Source organism: Tachysurus fulvidraco, chromosome 12 (assembly GCF_022655615.1).
Source record: "Tachysurus fulvidraco isolate hzauxx_2018 chromosome 12, HZAU_PFXX_2.0, whole genome shotgun sequence".
NCBI lineage: Eukaryota > Metazoa > Chordata > Actinopteri > Siluriformes > Bagridae > Tachysurus > Tachysurus fulvidraco.
The window spans coordinates 25,790,247-25,806,241 of NC_062529.1; the positions used below are offsets into that span (position 1 = coordinate 25,790,247).

General features: G+C 39.2%; 2 protein-coding genes across 8 annotated transcripts; both read left to right on the forward strand.

The window, feature by feature from the left end:
• Positions 1-15: 15 nt before the first annotated feature.
• On the forward strand, positions 16-6,584 carry LOC113637067 (kinesin-like protein KIF11). 6 transcript variants are annotated; one of them, XM_047821150.1, is made up of 7 exons: positions 16-270; positions 3,780-3,865; positions 4,480-4,575; positions 4,695-4,724; positions 5,348-5,533; positions 5,632-5,756; positions 6,382-6,584. In XM_047821150.1, the coding sequence occupies exons 3-7, from the start codon at positions 4,552-4,554 to the stop codon at positions 6,416-6,418; spliced, it is 402 nt and encodes a 133-aa protein (XP_047677106.1). In that variant the 5' UTR covers positions 16-270; positions 3,780-3,865; positions 4,480-4,551; the 3' UTR covers positions 6,419-6,584. The 6 variants fall into 6 exon arrangements, 5 of the variants coding, with proteins under 5 accessions (XP_047677106.1, XP_047677107.1, XP_026993292.2 ...); XM_047821151.1 differs by lacking the exon at positions 16-270 and adding an exon at positions 2,268-2,862; XM_047821149.1 differs by lacking the exons at positions 16-270; positions 3,780-3,865 and adding an exon at positions 3,872-4,051.
• A 3,670-nt stretch (positions 6,585-10,254) lies between these two features.
• LOC113637064 (E3 ubiquitin/ISG15 ligase TRIM25-like) lies at positions 10,255-14,194 on the forward strand. Of its 2 annotated transcripts, none has more exons than XM_027137487.2 (6): positions 10,255-10,933; positions 12,270-12,365; positions 12,527-12,760; positions 12,949-13,108; positions 13,231-13,290; positions 13,493-14,194. In XM_027137487.2, exons 1-6 carry the CDS (start codon positions 10,337-10,339, stop codon positions 14,050-14,052), a joined length of 1,707 nt encoding a protein of 568 aa, XP_026993288.2. In that variant the 5' UTR covers positions 10,255-10,336; the 3' UTR covers positions 14,053-14,194. The 2 variants fall into 2 exon arrangements, with proteins under 2 accessions (XP_026993288.2, XP_047677055.1); XM_047821099.1 differs by having other exon boundaries at positions 13,237-13,290.
• The last annotated feature ends 1,801 nt before the right edge of the window (positions 14,195-15,995 follow it).

Consider the following 15,995-nt stretch of genomic DNA (forward strand, 5'->3'; position numbering starts at 1 on the left):
AGTCACAGTATTCACAGACAAAGCATCTAAATACACTTCTTAATGACATTTGTAGTCACGAAGGAAAAGTAGAAGTCAGAACAGAATTGAAAAAGTTTGTCCTCAGAAAAAATGCTGGAAAAAGTGAAGAAACATTTACATTTACACCCCGCTCTGTAACGGCGGCGGCCATGCGCATGCGCATTTCATTTGCAGCCTGGACGCGGAGGGGTGTGTGTGTCTCCTCTCTGCTCTGACTGCAGCGCGAGGCTACTGAGACACTGACCGCCTGTGAGTGCTGTTGGACGGGAGAGGGGCTCACGGCAGCACCCGCTGCTCGTTGAGCACAGTAGGACTAACTGCAGAGTGCTTCGTGCTTTCGAGTCTCTAAAAACACCACAAAAGTCGCTGGATTTGTTACTTTTGACAAAAAATAAAGTCACCAGGAGGATGATTTGTTTGTGTTATAATCAGTGCTTGAAGTGGGGGAAAAGCTGGCGGTGCTCTCTTTGCATTGGCAAATCATGACATTTTTACAGTGAAAAACAAAACTTGGAGATATTGCTGTTACAACAACAATTTATTGTTATTTATTAACAACATAAATGTATTTAAACATGTTTGTGTGTGCGTGGCTGCGTGCGTGTGAGCATTTCTTTACAAAGACAACTAAACATTTTCTTTTTAGAAGTTGCTCATTAATACACTTGATAGTCTTGAAGTTTGTTAAGATGGCGTACAACAATTGCATCTAGATGTTAAACAACAAAAACAACCAAGAAAACAGCCGTGATCTTGTCTTTTCAGTCATATTTCGGTATGTTTACAAGACAGCAAACATAATGAACAAATAAATAAATAAGATATAGGCCTACACTCGGGTTTTACAGTTCAAGCCACTTACACTTTAGACGAAATATTTTGGTCTTTTTTTAGCAGCGAAAATAGATCTGATGAATCCAAACAAAGACCACAGCATAGCAAAGTCTCACAGCAACTCAATCGTGTTTTGAATGATTCAGTGATTTGAACGAATCGGTTGAGTCAAAGATTCAATTACCCATTTACAAACATCTGTCTCATTCTTGATGAATCGGCCGTTTGAACGAATCGTTTGAATGAACGACTCAATGACTCGCTTAATAAAACCGCTTATCCCCTGTATTTCCGCGCTCACTATCGACAAACCAGTCCAAACACATTTTAATTTTTATTCAGGAGTTATGTATATACAAAACGATAACCTTTGATGACAGTAGTTTAGTCATTAAAAAAAATTAACCAATTTTTTTTCTGATTTTCCCCCTACCATCCTGTAGTCTACCCCCCCCCCCCGCGATCGATGATAGTAGTTTAGTGATAAAAAAAAAAAATTAACACATTTTTTCCCCCAAATTTTATTTTTCCCTCCCATCCTGTAGCCTTTATTGGTGTAGCATCAATTTTACATCCATATATACGATGTTATCAAGTCAAGTCAAGTCAAGAAGCTTTTATTGTCATTTCAATCATATATAGCTGATTGCAGTACACAGTGAAATGAGACAACGTTTCTCCAGGATCAGGATGCTACAGGTACATAAAACAAAGACAGGGCTAAGGGCATGTAAGTAGTCTTAGCCACATAAAGTGCAACTGTGCAACCTGGTGCAAACAGTGCAGGACAAGACAAACAAGACAAACAGTAACACAGGACATTTCTGTATCTGTACAGTCCGTTGCACCTCACATGTTACGTATATATTGCATGTATATAATACTTATACATATTATTTATATTTATTTATACTTAATGTATTTATACTGAGCATTTCACACATTTTTTTAACCTGTTTGTAAATTTTGTATTTATGTTTCTTAACTACTGTATGTGAATGGTTCTGCAATTTCTGGAGCTCGCTCCCAAGAATTTCACTCACCATGGCACATGTGCTGTGGTGATGTGACAATAAAGGTGACTTGACTTGACTTGTATGTTCAAACAATATTTCGTGCAGTAACATTAGAATGAACACAGTTCTTAGCAGCAGGTCCTTGGGATAATATATAGAGTTGTGCAAAAAACAGCAAATGACTGAAATATTGTACAGTATGTGCGTAATGGCTGAGATATTGTACAATATGTGCATAACTGTGTAATATGTGTAATAATCTTTTATACTGACATGTTGGACAGTATGTGCAAACACAGCAGAAAAGTGTGCAGAACAGCATGTAAACAGTTTGCTGGGTTGTATTTATGTTTAGCCGGTGCATCTGGCTGCAGAGTAGGTTTTCATTCGGAACTTAGATCCTGTGTGTCACTTGTCTGTGTTGCAGGCGGATGATGCTAGAACCCGTTCCTCAGGAGTTCTACGTATGTTTCCATGACTCGGTGCCGGAGGTTCCTGTGGAGATGGCTTTCAGGCTCTCGTTCGGCCTGGCCGTGTGATTTTTATTCAGGTTTCTATTCTAGGTCACGTTGAATATTAAATACCTGCATGACTCTATATGAAGAACAGAGACTATGAGGAGTGATGGATTACATAAAAGAATTTAATAGTGTGAAATAGAGGAAATGAACAGGATTTTGTCATCTGAAAACCTCAACATTTATACCTCAGATTGCGCTTTTTAAGGAGAGGATAAAGCTAACAGGCTTAGAGGATATTAGTGCAAGTGTAACAAGTTAATTTTAAAATGTCAACAAAGCTCTGTTATAGTATTAGGATTTATAAATCTTTGTTTTAACGTCAGCAAAAATTGCTGTTATATTGTAGTTGCATTATTTGGGGTTTCTACCGTTGTTGTAGCTGGGGTAATTTTTAGTGTGACGCATTGGGAGATAGTATGCTGCTCGTGTTTAGCACGTGCTCAGGGGCACCGCGAGTGGGCAAGGAAGCGGTAGGTCATTTCGCTCTCTCGGTTATTTATTTATTTATTGGCCATTTGTGATAAACCCTTTGTGTTTATGATTAAAACACTGTCTCAAGGTTTATTTCTAAAATATTTACCAATGTAGTAATGTTTTCTTTGAAAATGGCATTTGGTTCGCACGTGTTTCCCAATACATGGATGAGAGAGTGTGTTTCCGGGTGTGTGTGACTAATTACTTAAGTAAAGTTGGCCACATATTCACAGATTCAAGTTTCCCGAGTCAATAGCTCCTGAGCTAAAGGGTGTTACTACACGAATAACACCTCATTTTTACCGTAGTAAAGTAGAGAGGCAGCTACAACCAGATTTCTCTCAAAATCGGCTTCCCTCCGCGGTCGACAAAATACACAAGTCTCTATGTGCAGACGACTGAGAGTCATATTCCAAGGGACCGTCTGCAAAGTGCAAAACCCGAAAAGCGAATACTATAAAAACAGACAATAACATTACTGTACTACAATGTAAGGTCACCAAACTCATAACACACAACACTTATGTCCTGATAGTTATACTAAAATACTTATTTTGGGGAAATGTCTTTTTGTTGATTTTTGTAATGATTTTTCATAATTTAAAAAAAATCAATAGCTTTACTGTAATACACTGTACTGTCACCAAACTCAGAACACACATAACCGATGTCCTAATACATATACTAAAGCACTTATTTTGGGAGAAATGTCTTTTTGTTTAATTTTTATAATTTTCCATAAATACAAATCAATAAAATTATGAAAAATCAGAAAAAATCAACAAAAAGACATTTCCCCCAAATAAGTGTTTTAGTACATGTATTAGGACATCAGTGATGTGTGTTCTGAGTTTGGTGACCTTACAGTGTATTACAGTAAAGTAATTGACTGTTTTTTGTATTCGCTTTTCAGGGTTTGCACTTTGCAGACGGTCCCTTGGAATCTGTTTCTTCGGTGTTCGCACATAGAGAATTCTGCCCTATTCTACTCTGTTAAAGGTTCGTTTTTATCTTGGTTATTTCCAGTTTAGTTGTTTAAATGTGCCATCTGTGTGATGGTTGATGAACCTTTTGCTAATTTTGAGGGTGGCGGTTTCTCATGTGTTGTGTTCCTATGTGTGAAACTTTATTATGCACAAGTTTAATACTTTTATTGGAATGCTATGTACTGTATGTAATTTTGAGGTAATTACATTTAAGTATTAACATTGTTATATTTGCTGTAGTCATGCTTTTATACTATAATCAGTATACACCACGATTTGTTAATTAAAAAATACAAATGTTTGAACTGTTTCGTTTTGGATGATATTTGATCTTTATTTTTGTTAACTGTTTATATATATATATATATATATATATATATATATATATATATATATATATATATATATATATATAAATATATAGAGAGAGAGAGAGAGAGAGAGAGAGAGAGAGATACATATATTTTTATTCATTTGTTTGTTTATTTATTTATTCATTCATTCATTCATTACCATGCCCTTTGTGTTGGATATACTTTATATAATGCTGCTTTTATTTGCACCCTGAAAATGTACATTGTAAGGTGGTGTTGGGATTAATTTTTACTCGCTCTCGCCCATATGCAGGTGTTCGGTCCGACTGCAAAGCAGATAGATGTGTACAAGAGTGTGGTGTGTCCCATATTAGATGAAGTCATCATGGGTTATAACTGCACCATTTTTGTGTGACTGAACCTTCAAAATCTAGAATTCCTGTTTAAGCACTGCTGTTAAGCACTGCTTTCTTTTTAAGATATGGGCAAACAGGCACAGGGAAGACCTTCACAATGGAGGGTGAAAGGTCACCTAACGAGGAATTCACCTGGGAGGAGGTAACCTGAGGGTTTTGTTAAAGAAACACTGAAAATGGATTAACATCATGATCTGTTTCGGATGCCTCCTGGACGCCTCCCAACCGGGAGGAGGCCTTGGGGAAGACCTAGGACACGCTGGAGGGACTATGTCTCTCGGCTGGCCTGGTAACGCCTGTGTATTCCCCCGGAAGAGCTGGAGGAAGTGTCTGGGGAGAGGGAAGTCTGGGCATCCCTGCTTAGACTGCTGCCCCCGCGACCCGGCCCCGGATAAGCGGTAGAAGAAGAAGAAGAAGAAGATGATGTTGTTTTACATTTTTTTTGTACACTAGATGAAGCTAGTGTGTGATAGCTAGAAGGGTAGCAGGGAAGAAGTGAAGTTGCACATGTTGATAATGTTCAGTAAAAGAAACCTGTTTGGTACTCTGTGTATGGCCTTATTATTTTCACGCGAATACACAACAGCACTGCTTTCTTTTTAAGATATGGGCAAACAGGCACAGGGAAGACCTTCACAATGGGGGGAGAAAGGTCACCTAACGAGGAATTCACCTGGGAGGAGGTAACCTGAGGGTTTTGTTAAAGAAACACTGAAAATGGATTAACATCATGCTGTTGGTTTACATTACAACTTCCTTTTCCAGGATACTCTGGCTGGTATCATCCCTCGTACTCTTCACCAGATCTTTGAGAAGCTGACCACGAACGGCACAGAGTTCACTGTGATGGTTTCCCTGCTGGAGATTTATAACGAAGAGCTGTTTGACCTGCTCAGTCCCTCGTCGGGTGTCACAGAGGGGCTGCAGCTGTTTGACAACCCCAGAAACAAGGTCTGTAAAGTACCCTGCTCGCTGAATTTTCTAAAAGTTTAAATCTAGATGCTTTTCTTTTCTTTTCCCGCTGCCTTTTGGTTTTTCTGCCTTATTAGGGAGGTGTTATCGTTCAGGGACTGGAGGAGATAACGGTGCATAACAAGAACAAGGTCTATCAGGTCCCTGAGATAGGATCAGCCAAGAGGAAGACTGCAGCCACGCTGATGAACGCATCATCCAGGTAAGAAAGGAAACTGCATCGTGTGTCTGTAGATATATATAGATGTAGAAATAGAGGGATATGGATGGATTTTGATATAGATAGTCTTTGGTTTTGTTAAATGGAGGATGGTGAATGATTATTCTCTTACCTTTCTCTCCAGCCGTTCTCACTTAGTGTTCGGCGTCACGACACGAACAGACACACACACAGACATTTGCAACGTTTTGTGACAGCGCCACCTAGTGGCCACGAGATTTTCATGTTAAGTGCAGTATTTTACGAATGCCATGCCATATCGCTACGAAACTTGGTATGGTTCATCAGTGACATGTTCCGAGCGCATCTGATCGGCTTGACCCCGTAATCGCTGCTTGCAGCTATATTCATATTTGTATCTGTATGTACATTTGAAGCAGAAGTCAATTTTAAACATACTTTTAAACAAAAACACGTTTTTTGGCAATTTAGTAGATCAGATTTTCTAAAATCTAATCTTAAAATGGAAGTCTGATTTAAACCATGGCTAAGGACATTAACTCATTTATAACATATAACTGTTAAAAAGCCTGAAGCTTATTCAAAGACTCTTGTTTTAATAGTCCATTTGTTCATTGTTTACTTCTGTTTGTTGTTAATTATTCAGGTGCAGCAGGAGGAATGTTCACAACCCGGAAGAGTGAGGAACGTGTCGGGCATTTCCTGCTAATTGTAATATAGTTTTTTTGATGTTTCAGTTGTTTTGTTTGTTGTTATTTATTTATTGTTTGTTAATTGTAGTTAATTGTTTGGTTTTGTAAGTTTTTATTTATTTATTTATTTATTTATTTATTTGTTGTTGTTTTTTTTTTTAACAAAAAAGTGTACCTTGTGTATCAGTCTTCCTATCACTGTTTATTGTTTAGTAATGTTTTTTTTGTTGTTTATTGTTATTATTGTATATTATTTTAAGTTTATTGTTCATGTGTTCCCTTTTAATTTACAAGTTTGGTTCCGTTATGGTTACAAGTAGCGTTCCCTTTTTGAGTTACGAGTAGCGTTCCCTTTTTGAGTTACGAGTAGCGTTCCCTTTTTGAGTTACGAGTAGCGTTCCCTATTTTGAGTTACGAGTAGCGTTCCCTTTTTGAGTTACGAGCAGCGTTCCCTTTTTGAGTTACGAGTAGCGTTCCCTTTTTGAGTTACGAGTAGCGTTCCCTTTTTGAGTTACGAGTAGCGTTCCCTATTTTGAGTTACGAGTAGCGTTCCCTTTTTGAGTTACGAGTTGCATCTGACAGGGCCAGACTCCATTTCCCTTGGTATCTTTTCCCCATGCCTGTGATATCCTGGTGGAATCTCTCCCCATGCTCATCACTCACTGATCCATGCCATTGGGACTGCAAAAGACACTTGTGAGGTGCAAATGTAACCTCCTCACATATGTAGTAGAAGTTATCTGCATTGTTTATACGGTTTCAAGGCATCTTGATTTCTAAGAGATAATATCACACAAATGTTCCTTGGAAATGTTACCAATGTAAATGTCTGATGTGTAGCTACGGCCAAGACAAATGTACACTGCTATAAAAGACCAATAAATTACAGTTGGGTCATAATCTTTTATCTCAAAGTGAGTGGAAATGTATAAACTTTCATATGGTACCATTTTCATCCTTCTACCATACTTTGTCGAGAATTTACAAGGCATCATGTTCATCATATTACAGTTAGCACATTTTATCTCTGAAATTGATCATTTCCCAAAATTTGTCGAGCAGTGTTACCTTTAATATGAGGTCAAATTCCACATCCTAGTTCAATACCATTGCCACAGCAAAGTTAACATTAAAGCACCATAAAGTTAGTGTGGCTTTTTAAGGATCTATAAAAAAATAAACAGGACATTTGGCCATATCGTGTGTTTAAACTAGTTGCTGATGTGTTACCATACATGTCTTTGGACCGGGGGAGGAAACCGGAGTACCCGGAGGAAACCCCCGGTCCAAAGACATGCATGGTAGGTTGATTGGCATCTCTGGAACATTTTCCGTAGTGTGTGACTGAATGAGAGTGTGTGTGTGCCCTGTGATGGGTTGGCACTCCGTCCATGCAAACTCCACTCACACAAGGCGGAGGTGGGAATCGAACCCCCAACCCTGGGGGTGTGAGGCGAACGTGCTAACCACTAAGCCACCGTGCCACCATATTTGGTTCACTTAAGGGAAATTGCATTTTACAGTTGGGACATGGCACATTTAGGTGAATATTAATTGCTGTCAAATTACTAGGTAAAGACTTGACCATAGTACAACAATTCTATCAGATATGCAGCAGAAGTATTAAACAAGCTATAATCAACCTCAATTTTTTAACTAAATTTTAACTTTTTTAGACATAAGTCCCTTCATCAATATGTGATATAAATGTAAAGAAATGACAACTAGGAAGACAAAGCAGTCTCACATAAGTAAACTTTTGATGAAACCAACTTTATTTTAAGGATTCCATGCAGTTACATTGTCACTCGAGTGCTGCTAAATATCACAGTGCAAATAAATCAAACTACAAGTTTATTGAAACAAACCCACACACACACTCACACTTACACACACACACTCACTCACACACACACACACACACACACACACACACACACACACACACACACACACACACACACACACACACACTTACACAAAGAAAAACATTCTGGATATTCCTATCATTTACATTTACATATATTATATATAAAGAAAGCCATGTAAATGATAGGAATATCCAGAATGTTTTTCTTTATTAAAAAGTAAATTGCAATTCTCTACAAAATTGTCTTGGTCTTTATTTAACTATGAATATGCACTAGGAAATGTGAGATGTAACAAATGGGTTTTGTTGTGGTCTTGCTGGGATTATACTAGCATCCAAAAGACAAAATATGTTGACCAGCACACAGGTATCCCAGGCTGTTCAGCCAGCACACAGGTATCCCAGGCTAGTCGGCCAGCACACAGGTATCCCAGGCTGTTCAGCCAGCACACAGGTATCCCAGGCTGTTCAGCCAGCACACAGGTATCCCAGGCTGTTCAGCCAGCACACAGGTATCCCAGGCTGTTCTGCCAGCACACAGGTAACCCAGGCTGGTCGGCCAGCACACAGGTATCCCAGGCTGGTCGGCCAGCACACAGGTATCCCAGGCTGGTCGGTCAGCACACCAGCAACCAGCACCTAATTCTGACCAGCATACCACCATCCCAAGCTGGTCCCAACATGCAAAACAGACCTTATGCTGGACCAGCAATGCTGTTTTTTGTTTTTTTTAACACTTGGTGATATATCTGATTCTGACAAGACGCAACAGACAAGAAGACAAGACACAAGAAGACAAGACACACCAAACACAAGAAGACAAGACACAAGAAGACAACACAAGAAGACAACACAAGAAGACACAACAAGACAAGACACAACAAGACAAGAGACAAGACAAGACAGAACTTTATTAATCCCCATGGAAATTCTTTGGATATGAAGTGATGTGATTCTTTTGATATGGATTTCTAATATCAAAAGAATCACATCACTCAACTTTCATTACGATTTCTTTCATTTGTAATCGTAATGAAAGTGTAGAGAAAGAGCAAGCTTACCATACAAGATCTGGAGGAATTGTAAAAAAAATACCTGAACAATAGAAAGACTGAGTTAATACAATGTATGTGCATTGTTGGGTGTGTAATAAGTTGAAATGTAATAGTTTCTGAGTATAAATGCATTTGAGAAAATGTGTTGAATAATTTTGTAGTTATGCTGAATAATTTGGTTGATGAAACTCAAATGTTGTGTTTTAAAGGTGGTGCAGAAATTCTATGCATTATTATGATGGAATATACTTAAGGGGGATGTAACATATTGTATGTTATACTTATATATAAGGTTATGAGGACATCTAGTGGTCATCTGATACAATGACATCCAGAGTCACGTGTGTATGTTTTGTTACTGAAGTCAGAATAAAATGATGTGAAGGAGCAGCAGCTCGTGGATTGTATTCTATACGAGACGAGATGTAATGTACTGAGTAAAAAGTGTCTGAATATTATAAATATAATGTGATGATTTACTTTATTCAAATACATGAAAAAATCATTTTAATTAATAAAGACTTAAATCACAGAGGAGATTCTTTACATTAAAAAAAAAGCCTGAGCTCTGTAAAGTTTCTCTGTAAAGCCGCAGATTCTCTCTCTGTTACACTATAACACAAAACTTAGAAAACGAAACTTAACGAACGACCGAACGAACGACCGAACGAACGACCGAACGAACGACCGAACGAACGACCGAACGAACGACCGAACGAACGACCGAACGAACGACCGAACGAACGACCGAACGAACGACCGAACGAGCTCTCTCTCTCTCTCTCTCTCTCACTCACTCACTCACTCACTCACTCACTCACTCACTCACTCACTCACTCACACACACACACACACACACACACACACACACACACACACACACACACACACACACACACACACACACACACACACACACACACACACACTTTCTCTCTCTCTCTCTCACACACACTCACTCACACACTCTCTCATCACAGGAAAATGGCAGAGGCCAGTATTTCAGTAGATCATTTTTCTGTGGATCACTTCAGCTGTCCAGTGTGTTTGGATCTCCTGAATGATCCAGTGACTTCTCCCTGTGGTCACAGTTTCTGTAAGGTGTGTATTAATGCTCACTGGGATCAGGAGGATGTGAATGGCGTCTACAGGTGTCCTCAGTGTAGAGAGACTTTCACTCCAAGGCCTGTACTACGCAGGAACAACATGCTGGCTGAAGTGGTGGAGAAACTGAAGAAGACTGAACTCCAAGCTGTTTCTCCTGCAAACTGTTACGCTGGACGTGGAGATGCGGAGTGTGATTCCTGCACAGGGAGAAAACACAAAGCCGTCAAGTCCTGTCTGGTTTGTCAAGCCTCCTATTGTGAAGATCATCTTAAACCTCATCAGTCTCCTTCCTTTAAGAAGAACAAGTTAGTTGAAGCCTGTGCAGAGCTCCAAGAAAAGATCTGCTCTGAACATGATAAACTGATGGAGATCTACTGTCGTACTGACCAAAGCCTCATCTGTTACTTGTGTACGATGGAAGAACACAAAGGTCATGATACAGTTTCAGCTAAAGCAGAAAGAACTAAAAAACAGGTGAGAACTGGATATTATTATTCTTTTTTAAGTTCATTTCTACAAATTCTATTTCTAATCTAATTTCTATTGAGGTGATCTGATTGGTTATATGACTGTCATTCAGTGTAAGGTGGATTTTTATTTTTATTTTAAGTAAAAACGTGTTTTGTAAAGAAGTGTGAAACAGCTCAGACATGTCAGTGTACTTTAAACCGGTGGTCCCCAACCTTTTTTTCACCGCGGACCGGTCAATGTTTGATCATTTTACCGCGGCCCGGTGGGGGTGGGCGGCTGTACAATTAAATTAAAATGAATAATTTTAATTTAATTGTATTTAAACATGCCTTTTTAACTCACTACAATGCTAAACCAATGAGAACCCTGAGCTTGTTTCTTTACAACGAGACGGTTCCATCTGGGGTAACAGGAGACAATGACACCCGAAGTGTGTCGCTTATGTCCAGTTTATTCCGTTGTTTTGTTTCGGTTGCCGTCACTGCAGAAATCCCCGCTTCACACAGACAGCATGTCAGAAATGGCGATAGGGATGTAAGTGCTGTGGTGACAATCTCAGGGTATTCCGCCATGACTTTAATCCAGAACACCGGCAGAGTTTCTAACTTTCTAACAACGTCTGTTTCGTGCTCATTGTTGCTAATTTGTGGGTTAAATTTGAGCAAACACAATATACACGTACACCAAGCACTGTTAAACATGACAAAGTACCGGTGAACAGAGAGAAGAGCGATACACACCTTCTCTCTCCACCAAAGCTACAACACCACTGCCGCTTGCAGCCGCTCAGCTCCAGACGTCACCTAAACCCGGCCCGATATCATGATATTTTGCGCATGTGCGGTATTGGTGCGGCTTTAGGTGAAGTCTCTCAGCTCCCGGTTAACCTCTCGTCCATGGAAAGTCGCACAAACCCGAGAGAAATACACCACAGTAAATAAAATGGAAATAATTTAATGTTCCTTGGGCGGCCCGCTACCATTTGGTCCACGGACCGGTACCGTTCAGCGGCCCGGGGTTCGGGGACCACTGCTTTAAACAGCAAACGGCATAACAATGATGATGATGATGATGAGGATAAGGATGATGATATTTATCATGGTCATGTGAAATGTTTTTCTGATTTCAAAGTATATTTTTTTACTTCTAAAAGTGCTGAAGCTTCTTTAAGACACATTTATATTTACTTTATATTTATATATGCACACACACTACAAATTCAAATTTAAATTGTTTTTAGGCTAATGAGTGTGATTGTAGTTTCTTATTTAATTACAGCTACAATTCTTTGTATTTTTGTTTTACTTCTATTAATTAAATATATTGTATTTGATCTCAGAATGAGTTAAAGGAGGATCAGATAAAATCCCAGCAGAGGATCCAGGAGAAGCAGAAGAAGGTGCAGGAGCTGAAACAGATTGTGGACATTATTAAGGTGAGGAGGAAACTGAGAGATTCACATAAACACACACATTATAGAGTCACTGTGAGAAAAAGAGTTGATCTTTAAACGTATTTGTGTGTGTGTGTGTGTGTGTGTGTGTGTGTGTGTGTGTGTGTGTGTGTGTGTGTGTGTGTGTGTGTGTGTCCTTACAGATACGTTCACAGGCAGCAGTAGATGACAGTGAGAGGATCTTTACTGAGATGATCAGCTCCATGGAGAAAAGGTGCTCAGAGGTGACGGAGCTGATCAGAGCTCAGGAGAAAGATGAAGTGAGTCGAGCTGAACGACTCCTGAATCAACTGGAGCAGGAGATTGCTGATCTTAAGAGGAGAGTCACTGAGATGGAGCAGCTTTCACACACACATGATGATCTCCACTTCCTCCAGGTAACACTCAGTGTCTGATCTGCAGAGGGCGCTGTTCCTCACAAAGTTTCCTCCTAAAAGCTCATTACAGCAACAAGAAATGTTCCTGTCTGAGATCACAAGTGCGTCTTTGTTCTGATTCAGTCTGAGATTCATTCGTTCCTCTCGTCCACTTTTCTCCGTCTCTATGATGTGTTTCCTCTCTGTAGAGTTTCCCGTCTCTCTGTGTTTCTCCTGGATGTGACGACTCACCCAGCTTCACTGTCAATCAACGTCTCTCATTTGATGGAGTGAGGAAATCTCTCTCAGATCTGAAAGAACGAGTCAAACAAATCTGTGAGGAGGAATTCAACAAAATCAGACCAGAAGGTGAACAAACAAACATTGTTTCTGTATCACAGTAAAAAAAGCTATAAAATTCATCTAACAGAAATAAGAAGTAAGCAGGAACGTCATTTTTTTGTCTCCATTTTGTCTCTGTGTCTCCAAAGCTGCAGCAGTTCAGATGATTTTACCTTCAAAACCAAAGAGCAGAAAAGATTTTCTGCAGTGTAAGTTTTACACACACTCTCTCTCTCTCACACACACACACACACACACACGCACACACACACAGTGTTAAAATGTCTGTATTGTTGATCTAAATCTGATCCATGTTTATAGAGCTGCATTAGGAGGATAGAAACACAGAAAGGTGTCTCACACACTTATTATAAATCCTGTGATTAACATGTGGACATTTTATTACTGTAGATTTCTGTTATCTGACTTTGGATCCAAACACAGCACATCATCGACTCATTCTGTCTGAGAAGAACAGAGTGGTGAGACGGAGTGAGACAGAACTGCTATACTCTGATCATCCAGAGAGATTTAACATCTATACTCAGGTGTTGTGTAAGGAGAGTGTGTGTGGACGCTGTTACTGGGAGGTGGAGAAGAGTGGTTATGTGTACATATCAGTGTCATATAAAGGGATCAGCAGGAAAGGACGAGTTGAGGAGTGTTTGTTTGGACACAACAGTCAGTCTTGGAGTCTGTGGTGTTTTTGTTCCTCTGTCTCTTTCTATCACAACAGCATTGAGACTAAGCTCCGGGGTCCATCACCCTCCAGAATAGGAGTGTATGTGGATCACAGTGCAGGAACTCTGTCCTTCTACAGCGTCTCTGACACCATGAGGCTCCTCCACAGAGTCCACACCACATTCACTCAGCCTCTATACGCTGGAGTCAGTATATTTAGTAATAAATCATCTGTGAGGTTTTGTGATCTAAAATACAAAGTTAGTAAAAGTGTTTATAAAAAGGTGTGAGATTTAATTTGTCCCTGAGCTACACTGGACATTTTGTGTGCAGAAACTTAATTTAACTGTATGCACTATTAGGATGGGTTTATTATAGTTGATATAAAAATGTTCAATGTCTCCTCAGAAATAATAAACTTTACTCAAACTGCTCTGTCTTTTTGTGCTGCTTGCTGGTGGAAACAACCTACTGTGTGTAAAAGACCTTTATTATCTTATATCTTTAACAATTTTCTGCTTAACATTCAGGATAAAATCAGGATTTTATAGACAGAATTTAAACAAAGAAGTCATGTAAAAGGAAAACATAATCAACAATTGACTTAGAAGCCTGCTCATCTGACCAAGCTAATCTGTACCTACCAAGGTCCCATGGGAACGATCTGCTGGAAGCTGTTAGACTGCAATCTCTAGTCACAATAACTACCAGCCATGGGAAATACAGAAGCATAGAAGGACAGATTCTTATAAACATCTCTAAAGTGAAAATTTCCACTACAATTCCCCCTTTTGTCGCTGGGACAATACACAACATTTTTAATTATCATTAATCTGTAACAAAAACTAAACACTAAATGATAGATACCAGTATTGTTAAACAACTACTTAATACACAACATTGTTAATCAATCAGCTAGAATACAATCATGTAAGCCTTAAGCTAAGCTCAATCATGTACAATCTCACTTCAGCGTATCACTTCCCCTGTAGGGTTTTCATGAAAGCTTCATAAAATACATGATCTTAAGTGGATAATATGCTGTTTTTGTGGGGACAGGACCCGTACATAAAAAATGTGCAGGTAAAGGCAAAGCATTAAGCATTAATCTCATAGTAACCTAACTACAAGTCACAGTCTCTACCGTCTGTATTCACCTTCATCTGTTTCTGGATCAGTCTGGGCAAATTCAGTGAAATAGTCATCGCTGTACGGAGAAATCCGTTCAGGGTCGTTGTCAATATCGTCCAGTTTCATAAGTTGTTTGGTCGTTAGATTGGACATTATGATGTAATGAACTCATTTGTATACGCAAGGGCCAAACAAACAATAAGATTAATACCACAATCACTGGGATTATCGTTGATAGATAGGGAGTCCACTGGCCAAACAGTGTATACCAAAGTCCCCAACTATTATCTCGGTGTTCGTCTCGTTTCAATTGGTTTGCTACTTTGTGCATATCATGCAGTGCATCTGAGATAGACCCATGGTCGTCATCATTAGAGGGAATGAAGGTGCAACATTGATCTCCAATCAGGGCATATACACCTCCCTCTTTAGCTAATAGAATATCTAAGGCCATTCTATTTTGAGTTCTTGTTTTGTACCTTCGGTTGCCTTATTAGTGGAGTTAACATAAGTGGCAAGCCGATAATGTGTGACCTAGTTGATTCCGTACCTGAGTCATCCCATACTGTGGGAAGAAGGAATCGAAGAATTTACTCGGTTTAACTTTTAGTATATGTTCTGGCACAGGAAAGTCATCATCAGACACGTCTCTGCGTCTTTGAGTCTCTGAGTCTTTTCTGCATTTCCCCATTAACAGGCAGATCATACGGATGCCAATGATCCCTAGGACTCTAGGGTAATAGTCAAAAAGGCTCCTCGTCTTAACAGGAGCGTTTATTCGTCTATGTTGATCATCTGTAGTAGTCAGATCTTATATGTGTGTGTATGAGAATCTGGGTGTCATAGTCAGTATGTAATACTGTACAGTCTTCTGCTGTCGTCTACTATCGTAAATGTCACATTTACCTCTTTCACTTAGTTTGTTAATTTCATTAACATTTGTGTTCACATTTGTGTGCATGTGTCGATGTTACTCTAAAAAATACACAAAGTTTCTTTATACATAGAGAAATTTTTTTTTTCTTTTTCAGCTGCCTTTGCTGTTGCATCTGCTTTGGCATTACCCTGTGAAATGCAGTCAATTATCCCTGTATGTGCTTCA